General features: G+C 54.8%; 7 protein-coding genes across 9 annotated transcripts; 3 read left to right on the top strand and 4 right to left on the bottom strand.

Moving 5' to 3' along the window:
* Nucleotides 1-52: 52 nt before the first annotated feature.
* Nucleotides 53-304, top strand: IUM83_09026 (uncharacterized protein; the record flags this gene model as incomplete). The annotated part of the gene is made up of 1 exon (XM_067933440.1): nt 53-304. One exon carries the CDS (start codon nt 53-55, stop codon nt 302-304), a length of 252 nt encoding a protein of 83 aa, XP_067781005.1.
* Nucleotides 305-746: 442 nt separating this feature from the next.
* IUM83_09025 (uncharacterized protein) lies at nt 747-1253 on the top strand (the record flags this gene model as incomplete). The annotated part of the gene is made up of 1 exon (XM_067933439.1): nt 747-1253. The coding sequence occupies one exon, from the start codon at nt 747-749 to the stop codon at nt 1251-1253; it is 507 nt and encodes a 168-aa protein (XP_067781145.1).
* A 3405-nt stretch (nt 1254-4658) lies between these two features.
* Nucleotides 4659-5294, top strand: IUM83_09024 (uncharacterized protein; the record flags this gene model as incomplete). 2 transcript variants are annotated; one of them, XM_067933438.1, is made up of 2 exons in its annotated part: nt 4659-4683; nt 4768-5294. In XM_067933438.1, the coding sequence occupies 2 exons, from the start codon at nt 4659-4661 to the stop codon at nt 5292-5294; spliced, it is 552 nt and encodes a 183-aa protein (XP_067780959.1). The 2 variants fall into 2 exon arrangements, with proteins under 2 accessions (XP_067780959.1, XP_067780958.1); XM_067933437.1 differs by having other exon boundaries at nt 4765-5294.
* Nucleotides 5295-5774: 480 nt separating this feature from the next.
* Nucleotides 5775-9731, bottom strand: IUM83_09023 (the record flags this gene model as incomplete). Of its 2 annotated transcripts, none has more annotated exons than XM_067933435.1 (1): nt 5775-9731. In XM_067933435.1, one exon carries the CDS (start codon nt 9729-9731, stop codon nt 5775-5777), a length of 3957 nt encoding a protein of 1318 aa, XP_067781002.1. The 2 variants fall into 2 exon arrangements, with proteins under 2 accessions (XP_067781002.1, XP_067781003.1); XM_067933436.1 differs by having other exon boundaries at nt 5775-8597.
* A 419-nt stretch (nt 9732-10150) lies between these two features.
* On the bottom strand, nt 10151-10628 carry IUM83_09022 (cytochrome c oxidase assembly protein cox16; the record flags this gene model as incomplete). The annotated part of the gene is made up of 3 exons (XM_067933434.1): nt 10151-10219; nt 10308-10391; nt 10470-10628. 3 exons carry the CDS (start codon nt 10626-10628, stop codon nt 10151-10153), a joined length of 312 nt encoding a protein of 103 aa, XP_067781130.1.
* A 546-nt stretch (nt 10629-11174) lies between these two features.
* On the bottom strand, nt 11175-11803 carry IUM83_09021 (uncharacterized protein; the record flags this gene model as incomplete). The annotated part of the gene is made up of 2 exons (XM_067933433.1): nt 11175-11225; nt 11306-11803. 2 exons carry the CDS (start codon nt 11801-11803, stop codon nt 11175-11177), a joined length of 549 nt encoding a protein of 182 aa, XP_067780957.1.
* A 2491-nt stretch (nt 11804-14294) lies between these two features.
* On the bottom strand, nt 14295-15742 carry IUM83_09020 (Histone-lysine N-methyltransferase; the record flags this gene model as incomplete). The annotated part of the gene is made up of 2 exons (XM_067933432.1): nt 14295-14313; nt 14598-15742. The coding sequence occupies 2 exons, from the start codon at nt 15740-15742 to the stop codon at nt 14295-14297; spliced, it is 1164 nt and encodes a 387-aa protein (XP_067781144.1).
* Nucleotides 15743-16623: the final 881 nt, after the last annotated feature.

The raw sequence follows: 16623 nt of genomic DNA, 5'->3' as shown, positions 1-16623 counted from the left end.
CCGGTTGGCTTTGTAGCGCGAAAAACTGCAGCTGGGCAAGCAGCGTATCGAGATGGAGAAGGAGAAGCATCGCATGAAAAAGAAGAAGCATCAGACTGAGCAGCAGGTCCATAAGGCTAAGCTGGCGAAAGCGCAGACGGAGACGGCCTTCGCGAGGGCATCACTTGCTGCCTCCAAGTTCCAAACGATATGGATCATGCTGGAACGCAAAATATCTCGTGACGACCTACCGATTATGTACGAGCACTTTGCACAGGTTGAGGACAAGCAGTGCTGCTGCGTGCAACGAGAACAGTATAACTAGCCAGCCCCCGTTCAACGGATAGTATCATAGGAGGTACGATCTCTCACTTGGATTGCCTACAGCATGTTTTTGTTTGAATGAAGCTCATTTAGAACAACACCCTCCTAGCAGTTGACTACCTGTCCATGTACTCGTATCTTAGCTATGGTCGGCTTGGGTGAGAACTCCACTCTGCATTTCTCTCTCTCTAAACTCAAGTGCCGACATTCTATCAAGATTTTCTTTAGTACCTCATCTGTTGGATCTTGGATCTCAAGTAATAGCACCTATGGTGATGCTAGAAGATATGTACATGGAGATGCCGGTCGTGAACGACCCATGCTGTTCCAGTGAGCATGGGGAAGGGGGCCCCTCAAGCGAAGTCGACAGACCAAGAAGCACCCCGATAACGCTTGAAATGGCCTTCGACGTTCTTTGGCACGACGACAAGCACGCGACAGACATGAAGAAGATCATCTTCTCCATCATTTCCTTCGTCTTCTTCGCCATTGTGATGTTCCTTCACATCCCGACCTCGAGAATGCATTACCAACACCACGGGATTTCTGCGGCTCTTTCAACGTCAGGCGGTGACAGCTCTACGGACAATTCGTTTTTCGAAATTGAGACCATCCCCGACATCTTCAACTGGTTGAACGATATTTTCATCCCGCAGATTTTCGTGTCCACCGACTACAACGGAGATACATTGTCCGAGCAACAGAAGGGCCGCATCGCAGCCTTCAACAAGGTGCTTGGTGCTGTTCACTTCGAAGTGACCAGTATGGAGGAAACACCGTGTGACACCCCAGCATTCCTCACCAATATATACTCAAGCTGCTACGATTCTTCAAGAACGACGACGGATAATCTGCTCATCGGCTTGGACACGAATGCCTCTTACGCGCTTGCAATACTTAATGCCAAGAAAGAAGTGGAGCTTGGCTCGATTTATCAACACAGCGACTGACCATCGAGATTATTACTGTGAACGGCGAGCTCCGTGGATATGCTGTCACGAGGTTGCTGTTTGACTTCAATGCTGGTGGCTATGTTAAGCCTAGTGCGTCTACCACATCAGCGCCATTGAACCAGTTTTCGTCGGTGACTCCGATTGTGGTAGATGCTCTCGCGGTTTTATGGTTCTCTCCACTGGTTTTCATTTTCAACGTGGTATCGTATGTTAGAGCATACATGTCCGCGAAAACGAAAGGAGGCACAGCCACTGACGATTGGAAAATGGTTGCCAAGCCACTTGCGAATATCAAAGCGCGAGTATTTCCAGACATCTGGTTCGTGGTCGACTTTTTCAGAGGGCCGATGGTAGTATGTTTTTACGTTGTAGTGCTTATCACGCAGCGTGCTACAATGGATTTCGCTTTCCAGCAGAAGCTCATCGCGTTAGGACAAGGGGGTCAATCTGACGAAGAGACAAGAAACGATCTTGCGTGTGTGAGTAAATCGTTGCGCCGAGTTACCAACCTTACTGTGCTGCTTCGTCTGGTCGCCGCTGCTGCAATTCTGATCCTCGGGCTTCGAATCCTCAACACGTTTCGCCACCACGTTGGCTTGAGTATTTTGACACGAACAATGAAGAGTGCTTTTCGATCGTTCAGGGCCTTCGCCGTCATATTTGTTGTGGCCTTCGTAGCATTCGCAATCGCAGGTACAGTACTTTTCGGGTACAGCGTGGAGGAGTTTTCGACGTTTCTCAATTCCATGAAGAGCTGCGCCAGCATGATATATGGCGACTTTGATTTTGACTGTCTCAAGGATATTGACTACTCTGTTGCCTATTACTGGGTTTTCATGGGGATGGAAACGTTCGTGTTGTTAAATCTCGTGCTTGCAATTGTGGTGGATGCTTACGGGGACGAAAAAAACTTGAAAGACCAAAACAACTGCTGGCACTTTCGCCGAGTAGCAAATAACGTTGTTCGACAATGTCTAGCGAGGGTGCACGACGTGTTATGGTTTCGATGTTGCCGTAGTCGAAATTGCCGCCATCACGTTGTGTTCTGGGGACGAATACGACCACTTGTTTTGTGTGAAGCGCTGGAGCAGCTCAAGGATACTGAGACCATGCATGCCCTGCTTACAGTCTCTTACCTCAAGGAGCTCTTTCCTATGGCGCGCGAGGAAGAATGTGAGGCCATATTGGAGTACCTGGTGGTCGAGCATCAACACAAATCGTCTCATATTGTACAGGAGGAAGGAACCCAGATCACTACCGCTTACTCGAGAGACACGATGAAAGAAGACAGCTTTCGATCAACCGAACTATCATCGATTTATGACAGCGACCGCTCTCTGACAAACTACGAAGCACAACGTAGAGACGGTCTTCCTCACATGCTGGAGATTGTAGCGCGCCTTGATATGCTAGAGAGCAGATTGGATATACTGGGCACCATTGAGCAGAAGTTGGACGTTCTGACCGATAAAAACAAAAACGCAGGTCGTGCACGACATTAGGGAGACATTAATGAGCAGACTGAGATCCATGTTTTGTTTTACAACTCGCTCCCCGAGATACGTGAAGCTAAGGAAAATGTTGGCAATTTGCAAATCCATGATATATAATTTATCATTCGGTGTTTCCACCTCTTACTGTTCGCTGTTTTTTACCAGACCCTGTGCGAATTGCTCATAGAAGTTGGTGACTCGGCTCTTCTGGAATTGTTCTTCACTATTTTTTCGCCAAGACGAAGGGGAAGGACCCCCTTGCCAACTCCATCGTTGCGATTATCGCTCGAATGGGAATATACCAGCCAAATAGTGCGCAGTGCGATAGGAAAAACGGATGAATATGGTGGCGTTGTATTCCCCCTACGAGTGCTAGGTGGGCTGGGCGTTGGGGTGGCTCAAAACGCCCTGCTGTAATTCGTCGTTGATAAAGCTTCGGTGAGGACGAACGAGAAGTTGCTGAGTTCACCGGATCTTATGCAAATACGAAGAAGTAGTTTGGAAGCGGGTCATCAATGCCAACATCAATGGTCTTTTCGATACTGTGTCAACCGTGTTTAAGAAAGTAGATCCGGGCTTGCTAGGACCTACCGTGAAATCATTGATGCAGAATGTGGAAGCTCTGAGGGGGATGGTGACAAATTTGATGTTCTTGCATGTCTTGTTGGTATGAGGATCCAGTGGCTGAGAATCAAGATTTTCGCACACAAGACAAACCGTTTAGATGCCCCGCGCTGAGTTTCGGAATGTGAGGCGATCCAGACATTTCTGCGAGGTCCTGATACCACCATTGCCACTCAGGGTATCTGTGGTTCAGGACGCGCAAAACTTCGCGGCAAAATGGAAGCGAAAGGATGCCATTAATCAGTCCACAGAGGCTATAGCCGCAACCGGTAACAGCAACAACAGCACTGCGACACTGTGTGAACCTGAAACTTCCAGTCAACCGCCAGGATACCGAAGTTCAAGTCTTCGAGAGCCGTACTGCATGTTGAGAGTTTAAGCATCCTCTATATGTGCTACTTTCCATGTCGAAATGGTCCATGCTGAGGTGGCCAAAAATCAATCACGGGACCAGTGAACCCAAGCAGTGCCCACAACTCGCATCTCCATGTCGCTCCAACACAAACCTGACTTCAAAAAACCAGTGAATGAACGCTCTCTCTTCCTCGGTTCGTTTACAAAACACCTCGGCAGAAAGTTGCAGTCCTAAACGCACGACCGATTACAACCCCCTAAAAACATCCGATCGCGAAAAAGAAAAAACCGATACAGAACAACCCTTCCGTAGTCATGGCGTCTGAAACCCACTTTTTATTCGTAGATGAGGGTATCCCTGTCATGGGGTGTGGAGTCATCGCGATGTCCATGCGGGAGCAATTAATATTCACTCCAACACAGTGAAGTGTGATGGGCGAGCCCACCGATAAAGTATATGGTGGTAAACCTTGACTGTGTAAGTTCTACAACGTAGTACGGATTCTGAGCAAGGACGTTGCGGTTCAAACTGGAATTTGGCCCTGATGACGTTCACCCATGTCTGCAGAGGGCTTCTTGTGGTCGACAACCTCCTAAGTACTTGATCGGATGCTGCAGCATGTCATACTAGCCCGTTTTAAATAATATAGTGAGTATTACAAGAAAAATCGAAGGGGAAATCGGGGACATCTACATAAAATGAGATTTTGCCATAGTTAAGCACCCCATAAACGTCATATAGTGATTCTTATGACAATTAAGGAGTGCGTCCCCGTTTGTATGCCTGTTGTGAGGTTTTTCCACCTCGGGATTCCTCCCGAGGGGATCGTCTGTATCGGTTTTTTCTCTACCTCCCGTCTCCTCTGGCTTTAAACCTCCGGCCCGCCGCTTCTTCCGCCACTTTCAAAACCTCCCGTGAAGCTCCGAAGCCATGGCGTCCATCGCGGCCTCCCCAGGTAGAATCCCCCCCCTCCCCTCCCCCCTGCCCTCCACGCCCCCGTTCTAACGTGTATCCCCCTCCTCCCTCCCCCCTGCAGCAGTGTACCCCGAGGGCCTCAAGAAGCGCTCGCGCCTGGGCGAGTCGTTCGAGCTGTCGCGCAAGAAGCGCCAGCGCCGCGTGGGCGAGCCCGGCGGCGGCGCGGACGACGGCGCGGACGAGGCCGACGTGGCCAAGTACAGCCAGCGCCACGTGGAGTACTTCGAGCAGGTGAAGCAGGCCGAGATGGCGCGGATACGCGCCGAGTACGAGCAGCTGCTGCTGCGCAAGGAGGCCGACTTCCAGCGGCTCGGCCAGGAGCTGCAGCTCGCGCAGCAGCGCGCGGCCCAGCAGGCCGGCGACGTGGCCCGCCTGCAGGGCGAGAACAAGCTGCTGAAGCGCGCCGTGGCCATCCAGAACCAGCAGAAGGAGGACGTGGCGCGCGAGAACGACGCGCTCAAGCTGCTGGCCACGCAGGCCGCCGAGCACATGAAGCGCCTCGAGCAGGCCAACTACACGCTGCGCGTGCACCTGCAGACCAGCACGAGCGCCGGCCTGGGCCACCAGCAGCAGCCGCCCGACGTGTACTAGGCCGCTGCATAGACAACCCAGGCACAGAGCTACTATTCATTATTCTATGGGCTGGCGGCGGAGCGTCGGGAAGACACGAGCGCCAAGGGGGACGCGGCGCCAGGACGGAGGCCTCTCCTGCTTGTCTCGCCGCCCGCCGGCACTGCGTATTCTGCGTATCGACCGATTTTCCTGCTGTTTGGTGGACGCCCTCGACTCGATGTAGGAGTTCCTGCTGCGTGGACTTGGAGACGTGAGGGACTGCACAGGTGAGGTGGACGTCCGTCGCTCGCCTGTGCTGTTTGTTAGCAAGATCTACGGGACGCTCGGGGACCGACACGAGCTACGGCTCTCTGACCGCAGAGGAGAACAAGCTGCCAGCGCTTCCTTGCTTACATTATTCCGCACCAACAGCATAAAACGCCACAAACATGCCATCTCGACTCGGAAGTGTGCTGATGCATTTTCCATTGCATTCATTTCGTGTTGTGCTGTGTTTCTCTAGGCCGACGCCTTCCGCGTGCGTCGTTTGTTCTTTGGTGAGCTCGGCGTTGGCAACGCGCCGTTGGCTTCGTTCGCCTTGGGGGTTTCGTCACCGTCCTCCTCGTCCTGTGCTTGCTGGAAGTCGTGTGTAAGCTGCGAGGCCGACGCCGCGCGCGCCCGAGCGATGTCCTGGAAGCCGAACAGCGCGCGGAGCTCAGCACGGAACACAAACGCGATCAGCAGCAGGATCACGACGGCGATGCCAGCAGCGATCTGGCGGCGTTCTTGAGCGGCGTTGTACTCGTCGATGTGAGCGTAGCGGTTCTTGAGGTGGTACGGCAGCTCGAACTGCGAGCGCTTGGGCCAAATGGACAGGAACAGCTCGTGCAGGATCTGACTCACCGCCGTCGACGGGAACTTCATGTCGTCGTTGATGCACACGAACTTGGTGCGGCGAGCACGCGTGCCCATCATCTGCTTCCACGCGAAGTTGTAGTTGTCGCTCAACATGTGGAACGTCACCTCCGTCTCCGGCATGAGCTCCACCTTCGTCTCGTACCGAACATTCTTCACCAGGGCGTCTCGCACCGAGGGGCATCGCTCGAGGTTCTCCAGCGTAATGTAGGGCGTCAACGTCTCGCTCAGGCGCAGCGTGCCCTCAGCCGTCGGGATCTCACGCACCTTCTCGCGCTTCTCAGGCTGCACACACTCGCGGACTTCTTTAACGAAATCCTCCGGCGGCGCATCACCATGAGCAAGACTCGCAGCCGTCAGAACCTCGTTCTCATCCAGAATGCCATTGCGGTTTGCGTCCAGATACTCGCGCCAGATCTCTTCCAGCGTGTGCGGGTGGATTTTCGCGCGGTTGATCAAGTAGTGGAAGTAAGAAAAACTGAACTGCATGTCTTCTGGGTGTCGGAAGCGGTGGGTCGACGTATCTTGCACCTCCTTTGCCCAGTGATCCTTGATCTCACGAATAATCGACTTCTGCAGCAAGAACGGCATGTGCGACGGCACACGACGTCGATCCGTAGTCTTGGGCTTGCCAAATGCGCGGTTGTACAGTTTATTCACGAAACGCAACGAATCACCGAACGTGTCCTTTGACAGGTGAGCCTGTGCACTCTTCAGTGTCACCGGAGGCTTCTCCTTCTCTTCCTCGGCAGGTCCACACACGTCTGCATACTTGATGTCATCCAGAGTTTCATTCGTTGGGACTACATGTCCAAGCCCCACGGTGGATTTAACGTTTGTGAAGAAACGACTGAGCTTGCCCAGAATCCCCCCACGCGCTTGAGCTTCCAGCTCCTCCTTTTCGCGCTCCTTGCGCTGAGCCAATCGCCGTTTCTGGGCTTCACAAGCCAGTCGACGACCCTCTTCCTCCTTCTTCGCCTTCTCGTCAACATCTTCCTTGACCGGGGGGCGTGGGACTGGGGCTTCATTCGGGTAACAAATCCGTGGCCGAATTCCAATTAGCCGTCTCGATGTATCAATGCAGCGGTCAAGCAGTTCAAGCAGTGCCGGATGGTCTCCCATGTATGGGGTGTAGACGACCTTCGGCTTAGGCGGATGCAGCAACGCCCAAAGAGTCGGCTTGTGCACCACCTCCACCTCTCTCGAGTGGTAGTGGCCCAAGGCTAGAGCGAAGCAATAACGGTATCGCCATGGATCGGAACGGTCCGAGTCGTAGAAGCAGACTTGGCCGTCAGTCACCTGCGGACTTGTTCTCCACTCCGCCATCAGCTTGTTCACTTCGATGCTATCAATACCAGACTCATCGTCCTTCGCAGGTGGGCTGCTTGCCTGGGGTGTTGCGGGGGCTCCAGCCTCGCTCTCTTCTTCCTCGTCAAGGGCTCCAGCAGCCGAAAACACCGTGTGGGCGTGATTCGTCAGAACACGCACGGTAACGATAATGCCGCGGTTATTTTCTGCAAGACGGCACTTGGTGACTCCGGTGTCCTCTTCAGCATCTTCAGCCTTCGTGCTTTCAGTGTTCTGAATCTTATCTTGCACATTATCCTGTTCGTTGCTGGCCGCCTCGACAGTTGCCTTCTCAGTAGAATCTGCGCCGTCCTCAGCAATTGTTTCTCCACTCGAAGAACCTTGGCTGTTGACGTTATCTTTTGTTTCGGTCTCAGCTGCTGGCTCCACCGGTTTCTTCTTTGGAACGTGCAGTTGGCAAACATCATGGTCACTCCAGTCGATATCCTTTTCGTCGTTGTGGAGCGTTAGGTCCAGCCGCCAACCGAGATTTAGAATATCTCCATCCTCGAGCTTCTTTCCAGTAACATTGAAAGGCAAGAAGATCTCAACAACCGGCACCTTTGCAGATAGTTTCTCCGCAAGAGCAGCAATTTGTTCCTCCTTCGATAAGCCCGAAGGAGCCTCCTCAGAATCTTCTGAGCTCTGCTCCACGCCCTCTCTTCTATCGTTGGTTGGGAAGGCATTGCGGAAGGTAGCTTGTCGGAAACCGAAAGGCAGTCGAATGCGGTTCGGCCGGACACTCGTGTTCTGGAACGTAGACACGCCACCAGAAATCTCTTCGATGCCTTCATCCAGTGCAGGACTCGAAGCCGCCTCGATCGTCTTTCTTCCTCTTACCATCGAGAAATCAAGCTGGATGGGAGTTCCCTCAGCATCTTCACCAGTAACTGTGATTTGCACACTGCTCGTCATCGGTCGCGCCTCCGAGTCGCGGCCAAACACGAGCAGCAGCACCATTTCCGTCTCATAGACCGAGGCGAAGCGAATGAGCTCTTCATTGTCGTGTGCGGCGCTCAAGATGCTCCCATTAACGCCAAACGCCTCCGTCAGGTTCAGGTACGTCGCGTTCACATCCAGCGGCACGTGCACGAACGTGTGGTTCGCTTCCACGTCCGCCGACCACAAATCCTTCACCAGCGGCGACATCCCTTCCTCTTCCTCGTCATCATGAACGTACGGGCGGTGTCTGTCGTAGGGCTTCTGCACTCTGCAGTCTCCTCCATCAAAGCCGCAGTTGCTGATATTGCACGAGCGGTCACACACGCCATTGCCCAGGAACGAGTAATGGCACGTCCCGAGACACAAGTGGTTGGCGATCTTCGGGGGTTTGGGCGAGTGCTCCAAGATGTTGGCGATCTTCTCCTGGTCGCAGGTCACGGCCCCGTCCAGCGGGTTCACGTCGCACCCGCAGTCGCCCATGTCGAAGTCGCAGGCCGTGACGTTGCACTCCTTGTCGCAGCGGCCGTTGGCCAGGCTGGACTCCCAGCAGCGGTTGGAGCAGAGCGGGATCTCCCAGGCGAAGTAGGCCTTCTGCACGCCGGCCTGGCTCACGAAGTCCTCGGGCCGCACGGGCGAGCCGAGGAACACGTCGTCGTTGAAGTACAGGAACATGTCGCTCAGGCCCGGGACGTTGTCCAGGCTCCACTCGATGGCCGGGGACGAGAAGACGGGCAGGTGGCTCTCGTTGGCGAAGATGTCGCGGTGCTTGACGATGCTGATGCGCGGCGACTCGATGTCGAGCCACGACGGGATCTGGCCGTCCGTCACCACGAAGATGTGGCGCACCCACGGGGCGTATTTCTCCAGCGAGCGCAGCGAGTAGCGCAGCTCCTCGTTGTCCCGGAAGCGGTTGTCCGAGTTCGAGTCGTCCTTGCCCTTCACGTCGGCCTCCTGGCCCCACACGGGCAGCGGCTGGCCCGTGAGCGACGCGATCCAGTGCTTGTGCCAGAACTCCTTCTCCTGCTTCCAGCGCGGGTCCGTGCCGTTCACCCACGTGTACACGACGTCGATGGGCCCGTACGAGAGGTAGTCCGAGGCCTTCACGCCGCCGATGTTGCTGCGCTCCGCGGGCGTCCCGGACAGCAGGAAGAGCGCGCAGCAGCTGGCCACGACGCCCACAGACAAGAGGGCGGAGAGCAGGCCGCCCGCGCGACCCGCGTCTTCGCGGGCCACGGGCTCCGGCGCGGCGCGTCGAGACCGCGACGACGCCATTACGTGTCGGCTGTTGTGTATCTGAAATGCCATGCATCATGAGAGGTACTTGTGGCGGACTTAATCGGGTACGTGGCGGACGTAAAGTGTACATTGGTGCTATACTGTAGAGGACAGCATAACGGATAAAAGCGTAGGCTGAACAGCTAGATTTCAGGCGCGTTACTCCGTCGAGTTGCTTAATTAAGGGGTCGACACCCAGCAGTGGATCATCCTTCAGCGTTGGGAACAAGAACTGCATCGTGCAATTTTTGACGAAAACGAAATCAGGAGCGGCAGTGGTTGCTTTATAACAGCGCATGGGTCGGTGATTTCGGCGTGGTTGCCTGCTGCTGCGCGTCAGTTCGGCAAAAGTCGCGTGAGTGTTGATAGCAGACTTGTCGGCGTTCTCTAATGCAATAGTTGAAAATCTACATCGCCTACGCGTCCTTGGGCTTGGGCACAGGCTTGAGCTCGAAGTCGTCGAGCTGCAGCTTCTTGGACATCCTCTGCAGTACAGCAACCACACAGCAAACATTAAATTAACAGCTAAGTACAATATAGCAGCGCGTTATCGTCTGCAAACGGCCGCCGCACCTTGTGCTCCTCCTCCAAGTTGAACATGTGCTCCGATTGACTCTTGACCAGGTGGTCTCTCGCCTCGTATTTGCCGCCGACGAACTGTCAGCACCACCATCATCCAAAACGTCAGTCACCTTCCCTATTGCAGTAACTCATCTCCGTTCTACGCTGCTCTACCTGCGTCAGCGCCACGTATCCGCCCACAATGAAGAGCACGAGCGGGAGCCCTGCCGTCGCGAAGTGGTTCTTCTTCTTGCCGTGCTTCTTCGGCCGCGCGGACGGCGGATGCTGCTTGGACGCCGCGGCGGAGAAGCGGCGCACTGCGGTCCGGAGCATGTTTCGCCACTGGTAGGGTAGAACAGGCTGGTAGAGCGGGTAGAGCACTTTGCTATTGCTGCGCGTGTGCAGAAATGCATCAAAAATGCTTCAGCCCCAGGTTTTGCGGTGATCTGATTGGGTGCTGAGATTATTAACCAATCACAAGAGATAGTACAAGTCGAGCATGGCACGGTATCACTCGTGAACGAACGGCGCAGCACACATGGCCAAGGTGACACCCAAGCAGTACTTCGTCCTGTTCAGCGCGACGCTGGGCTCGCTCTTCGCGGGTTCCAGCGCCATGCACGCCGTGCTGCAGCCCGACCTGGTGAGCGGTTAACTAACACCCAAGTTTTACAGTATCGCAGCGGAAAAAAAACTCATTCCGTGGGGTTCTGCATTGCACCAGACCATCCCGGACTTGAGCGACGACGGAGCCAAGCCGCCCAAGAAGAAGTAGACAGAACGGGGACAGACACAGTGATGGAGACAGGAGACACCACGGTGAAGCTTCTAAATAGTAAATTTACCGAATACGCATTTGGGCGATGGCCGCGACAAAACTCAACGATGCTGGTGCTGCTGTCGACGCTGCTTCTGCTGAAGGCGTCGCTCCTGTCAAGTTATAGCAGAAAACACAAGGATGCCAGTGGTTAGTTGTCAGACTAGGGTGGTAGGTTGCAGCCCGGACGCACCTTTTCCTGCTCGCGCAGCTCATTGAGTCGCTCGCGTCGTCTGCGCATGACTTCCTCCTGACGCTTGCGCTCCACAACCTCGGGGAGTTGGTGGTACAGTCGGCGACTGCGCTCCTTCATTTCTCGGTTGGAAATCTTGGCGCGGCTGCCTCTAGCCAAGCGATCAAGAATTTGCTGCTTCTCGGGGGGCAGCGGGTCGGTAGCACCGCGCGAACGAGCGCCTTCTGCGGTGGCGCCACTATCGCGTTTTGTAGCAGCTGGCCTGGACTCAGATTCATGCTGGTTCTGTTGCTGCTTGAGCTCCTGTTCTGGTTTTTGTTGTCGGCCCCTCTGACGCTTCAGCTTATCCCGATAACTTTCGGCGCGTCGGCCGAAGCCTGGGTGGCGTCGTTGAAAAGCTTCTGCAAGTGATATTTCCTTGTCACCTTGATCATCGTCGCTGTCGCCATCGTTGTTATTCTTCTTCACCGGGATAACGATCTTCGCAGCTTTCTGCATGCTTTGGCGCCGCGAACTTACGGAAAAGCTGCTCAGCGACGACGAGGCATCACTGTCGCTGAGAGAATCGCCCAGCTTTCGCTCTTCCTTGCCTTCGTAAGGACGTCGGTCAGGGCGGCGACGCACTTGACTTTGTTCACAGACCTCGTGCTCGGACGACTCAGAGCCTGTTGTGCTTCGATTGAAATTCTGCAGAGGTGCTGGAGGTTGGCTCATGTCGAAGGAGCCAATTGGAGGAGGTGGCAACCTCGATGCCGTTTTTATCAAATCGAATGTCAGCTTTTGCTCTTCCCTACCTTCGCGATGACGCACTTCACTCCGCTCAGAGACCTGGAAACTCGACTCGGACGACGACTCAGATCCTGCTATGCTTCGGTTGAGATTCTGTAGAGGTATTGGAGGCTGGTTCATCTTCAGGGAGTCTAATGGAGGTGGCGGCAGTCTTGACACCCTTTCTTTCATATCGTCGAATGTGAAGTGTATCGCCCGTTGGTCTCCAACGTGTCTTGGCCTCTCGCTGTCGCTGCTGGCACTAGACGCTTTGCTTTGGCAACTGGAAGCAGGAGACTGCTGGTGGGGACTAATTTGTTGAACCGCACTTCGCTCCACGGGTGGCGGAATATGCTGCTCTTCCAGGAGAGATTCGCTCATACTCGAGCTCGAGCGAGCTATGCTTCTTCTATCAGAATGAGAATGTATTTCGAGGTCTTCGTTTGGATCCGCGTCGCTCGCGCTCGCAGCCGAAGACACCCAGTCTAGTGGAGATGGGTGCAGCTTTGATACCCTTTCTTTCATATCGTCGAATGTGAAGTGTATCGCCCGTTGGTCTCCAACGTGTCTTGGCCTCTCACTGTCGCTGCTGGCACTAGACGCTTTGCTTTGGTAACTGGAAGCAGGAGACTGCTGGTGGGGACTAATTTGTTGATCCGCACTTCGCTCCACGGGTGGCGGAATATGCTGCTCTTCCAGGAGAGACTCGCTCATACTCGAGCTCGAGCGAGCTATGCTTCTTCTATCAGAATGAGAATGTATTTCGAGGTCTTCGTTTGGATCTACATCGCCCGCGCTCGCAGCCGAGGACACAGACGATGCTGACCAAGCAATTGGAGCCGGTGGCTTGGTCATATCCTTCTTGCCGTATATCATAGCAGGTAGTCGGAGATGCAGTGGCAACGACTTCCCCACTGCTGACGTCATGTTGACGAGGTAGTTGAAATGAGCATCCATCGAAATGCTTGAACTTGAGGCAAAACTCCGTTCGGAAACGTTGCTCTGATCGTCACGTCCATCATCAGATGCAATCGTTGGAGGTCCTTGTTGGGGAATGCTACGCCTTGACATTGCTCGTTGATCTTGCTCACGATTCTGCTTCCGAGAAATGCCAGCTGCAAGGTTCAGCTGGACCGTAAACCCGAGACTAGAAACACCGGATTCACTTGAGATGTCTGACCGATCATCCACTGCGTTGTTATCGGCCAAGTCGGGCTTGCTCTCTTCTGGTACTTGATGGGCAGACGGTCGTGAACCTGCAGTCGACACTCGTCGATTCTGTTCGATAGTGTCGCGTTGGTGCCGTGTCGACGATTCCTCCACCAAAATATCGGCACTCTTTTCGTCCATGTCATAGTCGAAGGATTCCGAACTACTCGAGCTACTCCACCTCCGTGAAGATGATAACACTCTTTTTTCAGAGCGAGTTGACACAGCACTATCCTTACCGCTCCTGGCTGTGGTTGATTCAGCCTGACTTCGTGAGTGCTCCGTTGCAGAAGCTTGGTGAGCTAAGTGCTGTCTACTTCTACCAAAAGAACTTCGCTGGTCTGCAGTCAACATTCTGCTCATGTTTGGTGCCACCAGTTGAACGTCATACTCCTCCAACGCCTGACTGTCGTCTGCCAAAGATCGTGACGGTTGAGGTTGCGCACCCTTAGGGAATATCGGTACCAGTTCATTCACGAAGCTATCGTCATCGTAGCCAGGGCGCAGCCGATCCAAGCTGTCATCGAATGAAGTTTGCGTGTCCGAAGGTGGAAGGGAATATTGGGCAATGGAAACAGCAGAAATGCTACTTCTCCGTGCTTGATGGTCAATTTGCTGGCGGTACGGGTCATAGTGATTGACGTTCACCGACGGGTGTGCATCGTTACTCCCGATAGATGGACGGTGCAAGTGAGTATCGTCGTCTTCCTCTTCATCACTCTGTCCCTCCGATGAGGACAGCATGTTTTGGTCGATATATCGCTGCTCAAGCGACTTCACTTTAGGAAAACCACCGCTAGCCTTTATAGACGGCTCATCGCCTTTCGAAGTCATGCCATTTTCACCACTACCCCTCGCTGTCTTCAGGTTTTTGAGGTTTTCGCGCTCCAAATCTCTGAATGACGTTGTTTTAGCCGTCTTCTCCAGTGAAACACTATCCATGGAGCCGACACTAGGACGGACGGGTTCAAAATCTTGAAGCGAGTCAAAAGAGTCGTCATGTCTAGCTGTTTTAAGCTTCACTCTCTTGTCTACATCCGCTGCAGCAACCGTGTCCCCACCACCACCCCTCGCTGTCTTCTGTTTTTCGTATTCTTCGCGCTCCAAAACTTTGAATGACGTTGTTTTGGCCGTCTTCTTCAGTGAAACATTATCCTTGGAGCCGGCACTAGGACGGACGGGTTCAAAATCTTGAAGCGGGTCAAAAGAGTCGTCATGTCTAGCTGTTTTAAGCTTCACTCTCTTATCTACGTCCGCTTCAGCAACCGTGTCCCCGTCCGAGTGTTCGTGATCTGTATCTGCTAATCCAACCGACCGGTCATCATCCGTCTCAATCGAAAAAGCCGACAGCTCCACCGAATGTTCGTCTAGTCCAAGCATCCGTGCGAACGCGCTCTCCACCATTCTCTCGCGGTCCCCCTCTGCTCCATCCACATCTCCCGCATCCAACGCAACCTGCTCCTCTCCAAAATCCTGTCCCCGCGCCCGTCGCTCCATCTTATCCACGAGTGCGAGCCACTCCAGCGCCTGTTGTCCTCTCTGTCTCGACGCCACATCTTCCAGCGCATCGTTCCCTCTCTGCGCGGCCATTTCCCCCTGCCGCTCCAGCACCACCCTGTCCCTTTCCCGCCTCCTGTCCATCTCGTCCCTGTACTTCTCAGCCTCCTTCTCTCCACACACAGCCGCCGGGTGCTTGCTGTTGTGCCGAATCACCGTCACCGTCGGCCTGTCCGCCGGCGTCTCCCCCGACGGCGCAACGCAGTGCGTGCGCGTGAACCTGTAGGCCAGCACGTCCTTCGCGCTCGGGCGCGGCGTGACAAACGCCTCCTCGGGGCTCTGCTCCCGTCTGAGCCTCTCGGCCTCCTTCCTGTCCTTGGCTCGCTGCGTCGCCAGCTGCTGCTCCTGGCGCGCACGGGCGCTGGCCTGTTGTCTCTGCTGGGCGGTCATCTCCTTCAGCCTCTGCACGCTCTGCTGCACCTGTCGTTGCCTGCGCGTCCGCTCCTGCTCCTGTATCTGCAGCTGCTCGCGTGCCTCCAGGACTCGCTGCTGGCCTGCCACGTGCGTGTTGAACGCCCACTTGTCGCGCTCGTCGTGCGCCGCCTCCATGAGCTCCAGCAGCTTCCGCCGCGCGCCGCGCTGCGCCGCGCCCATGCTCTGCAGCGAGCTCTGATAGCGTGCGTGCAGCTCCGTGAGCAGCGCACGCTGCTCCGTGCTCAGCTGCGCCCGCGCGCGCCCGCTCTTGCCGCGCTGCAGCCGCTGCAGGTTCTGGCGGTAGCGCTGCGTCACCTGCTGCGCCAGACGCCGCTCCTGGTCGCGCACGGCCAGCAGCCGCCGCCGCCGACGCGCCGCCTCGTCCTGCCGAGAGTACAGCTCGATCTCCCCGGAGCTCAGCGGGATCCGCCCCAGGGACGCGTCGCGCCGCCGCCGCGAAGGAGCGCGCACCGCCATGCTGCTGCTCATGTGGTGGCGGTTCGCGATTTGAATTTTTTAGGAGAGCGGATTGGTGGAAATTGGGGGAGAGAGTTTCGACCAATGGGAGGGCGCGAGTGGGACGACTTCAACAAGTCTTGCTGAAGTCGTCCCACTCGTGTTGAACAAGTACGTCTGGTGGCAACTGCTGATGCTGGTCGGCGATGGATGTGGAGGATCGGTTCCCGCAATTAATCAGGGATCGTGCAGTGTTGCGTCATTACACTTATAGTGTGTGTGTGTGTGTGTGTAGGCAGCCATCTCCGGCTCTACAGTCCGAATCGGAGCGTTTGGTGTTCATTCGGCGATTTTGCCTCTAGGCACCAAGAGCTCAATAGCGACAGTCTGGTGTCCGACGGACCATGCGTCTTCATCTCGTGCTCGTGGTTGTCGGCGCGCTACTTGCGGTTACCAAGGGGGTGGAGGGATCGCCTGACGTGCCGAACTTGAGGGCGCTTGCACCCACTGGACGGTTCTTGGTAAGCGGCGATGATGTGAGCGAGGAGGAACGAAGCAACAGAAGCCGCCGCCGACGTCGCCGCCGACGTTGGTGGTTTGGGCACGACGACGACGACGGAAGCAATGACGATGACGATGATGACGACTCCAGGTAGTCACCATTGACTTGGACGAGGAGTCTTAAGTCGTTTCGAAGACAGCTTTCCTAAAAGTCAGAAAAATGAACGATCACATATTGAGACCCATCAAACATGAGAAATCGAAATCTCAATTTATTTTGCCAAGTTGGCCTACTGCACCATTTAGAATTAGGTATCGACAATAACTCAACAGCAGTAAAGCTGATCTCGTACTAAACCAGACAACAAAGCTACATGTACGTCTCAATTTTGAGCGTCTGAAAATTGAGATAA

Source organism: Phytophthora cinnamomi (genome assembly GCF_018691715.1).
Source record: "Phytophthora cinnamomi strain GKB4 chromosome Unknown Contig120, whole genome shotgun sequence".
NCBI lineage: Eukaryota > Oomycota > Peronosporomycetes > Peronosporales > Peronosporaceae > Phytophthora > Phytophthora cinnamomi.
The sequence above is the reverse complement of the archived record's forward strand: the minus strand, read 5'-3'. Positions and strand labels throughout refer to the sequence as shown.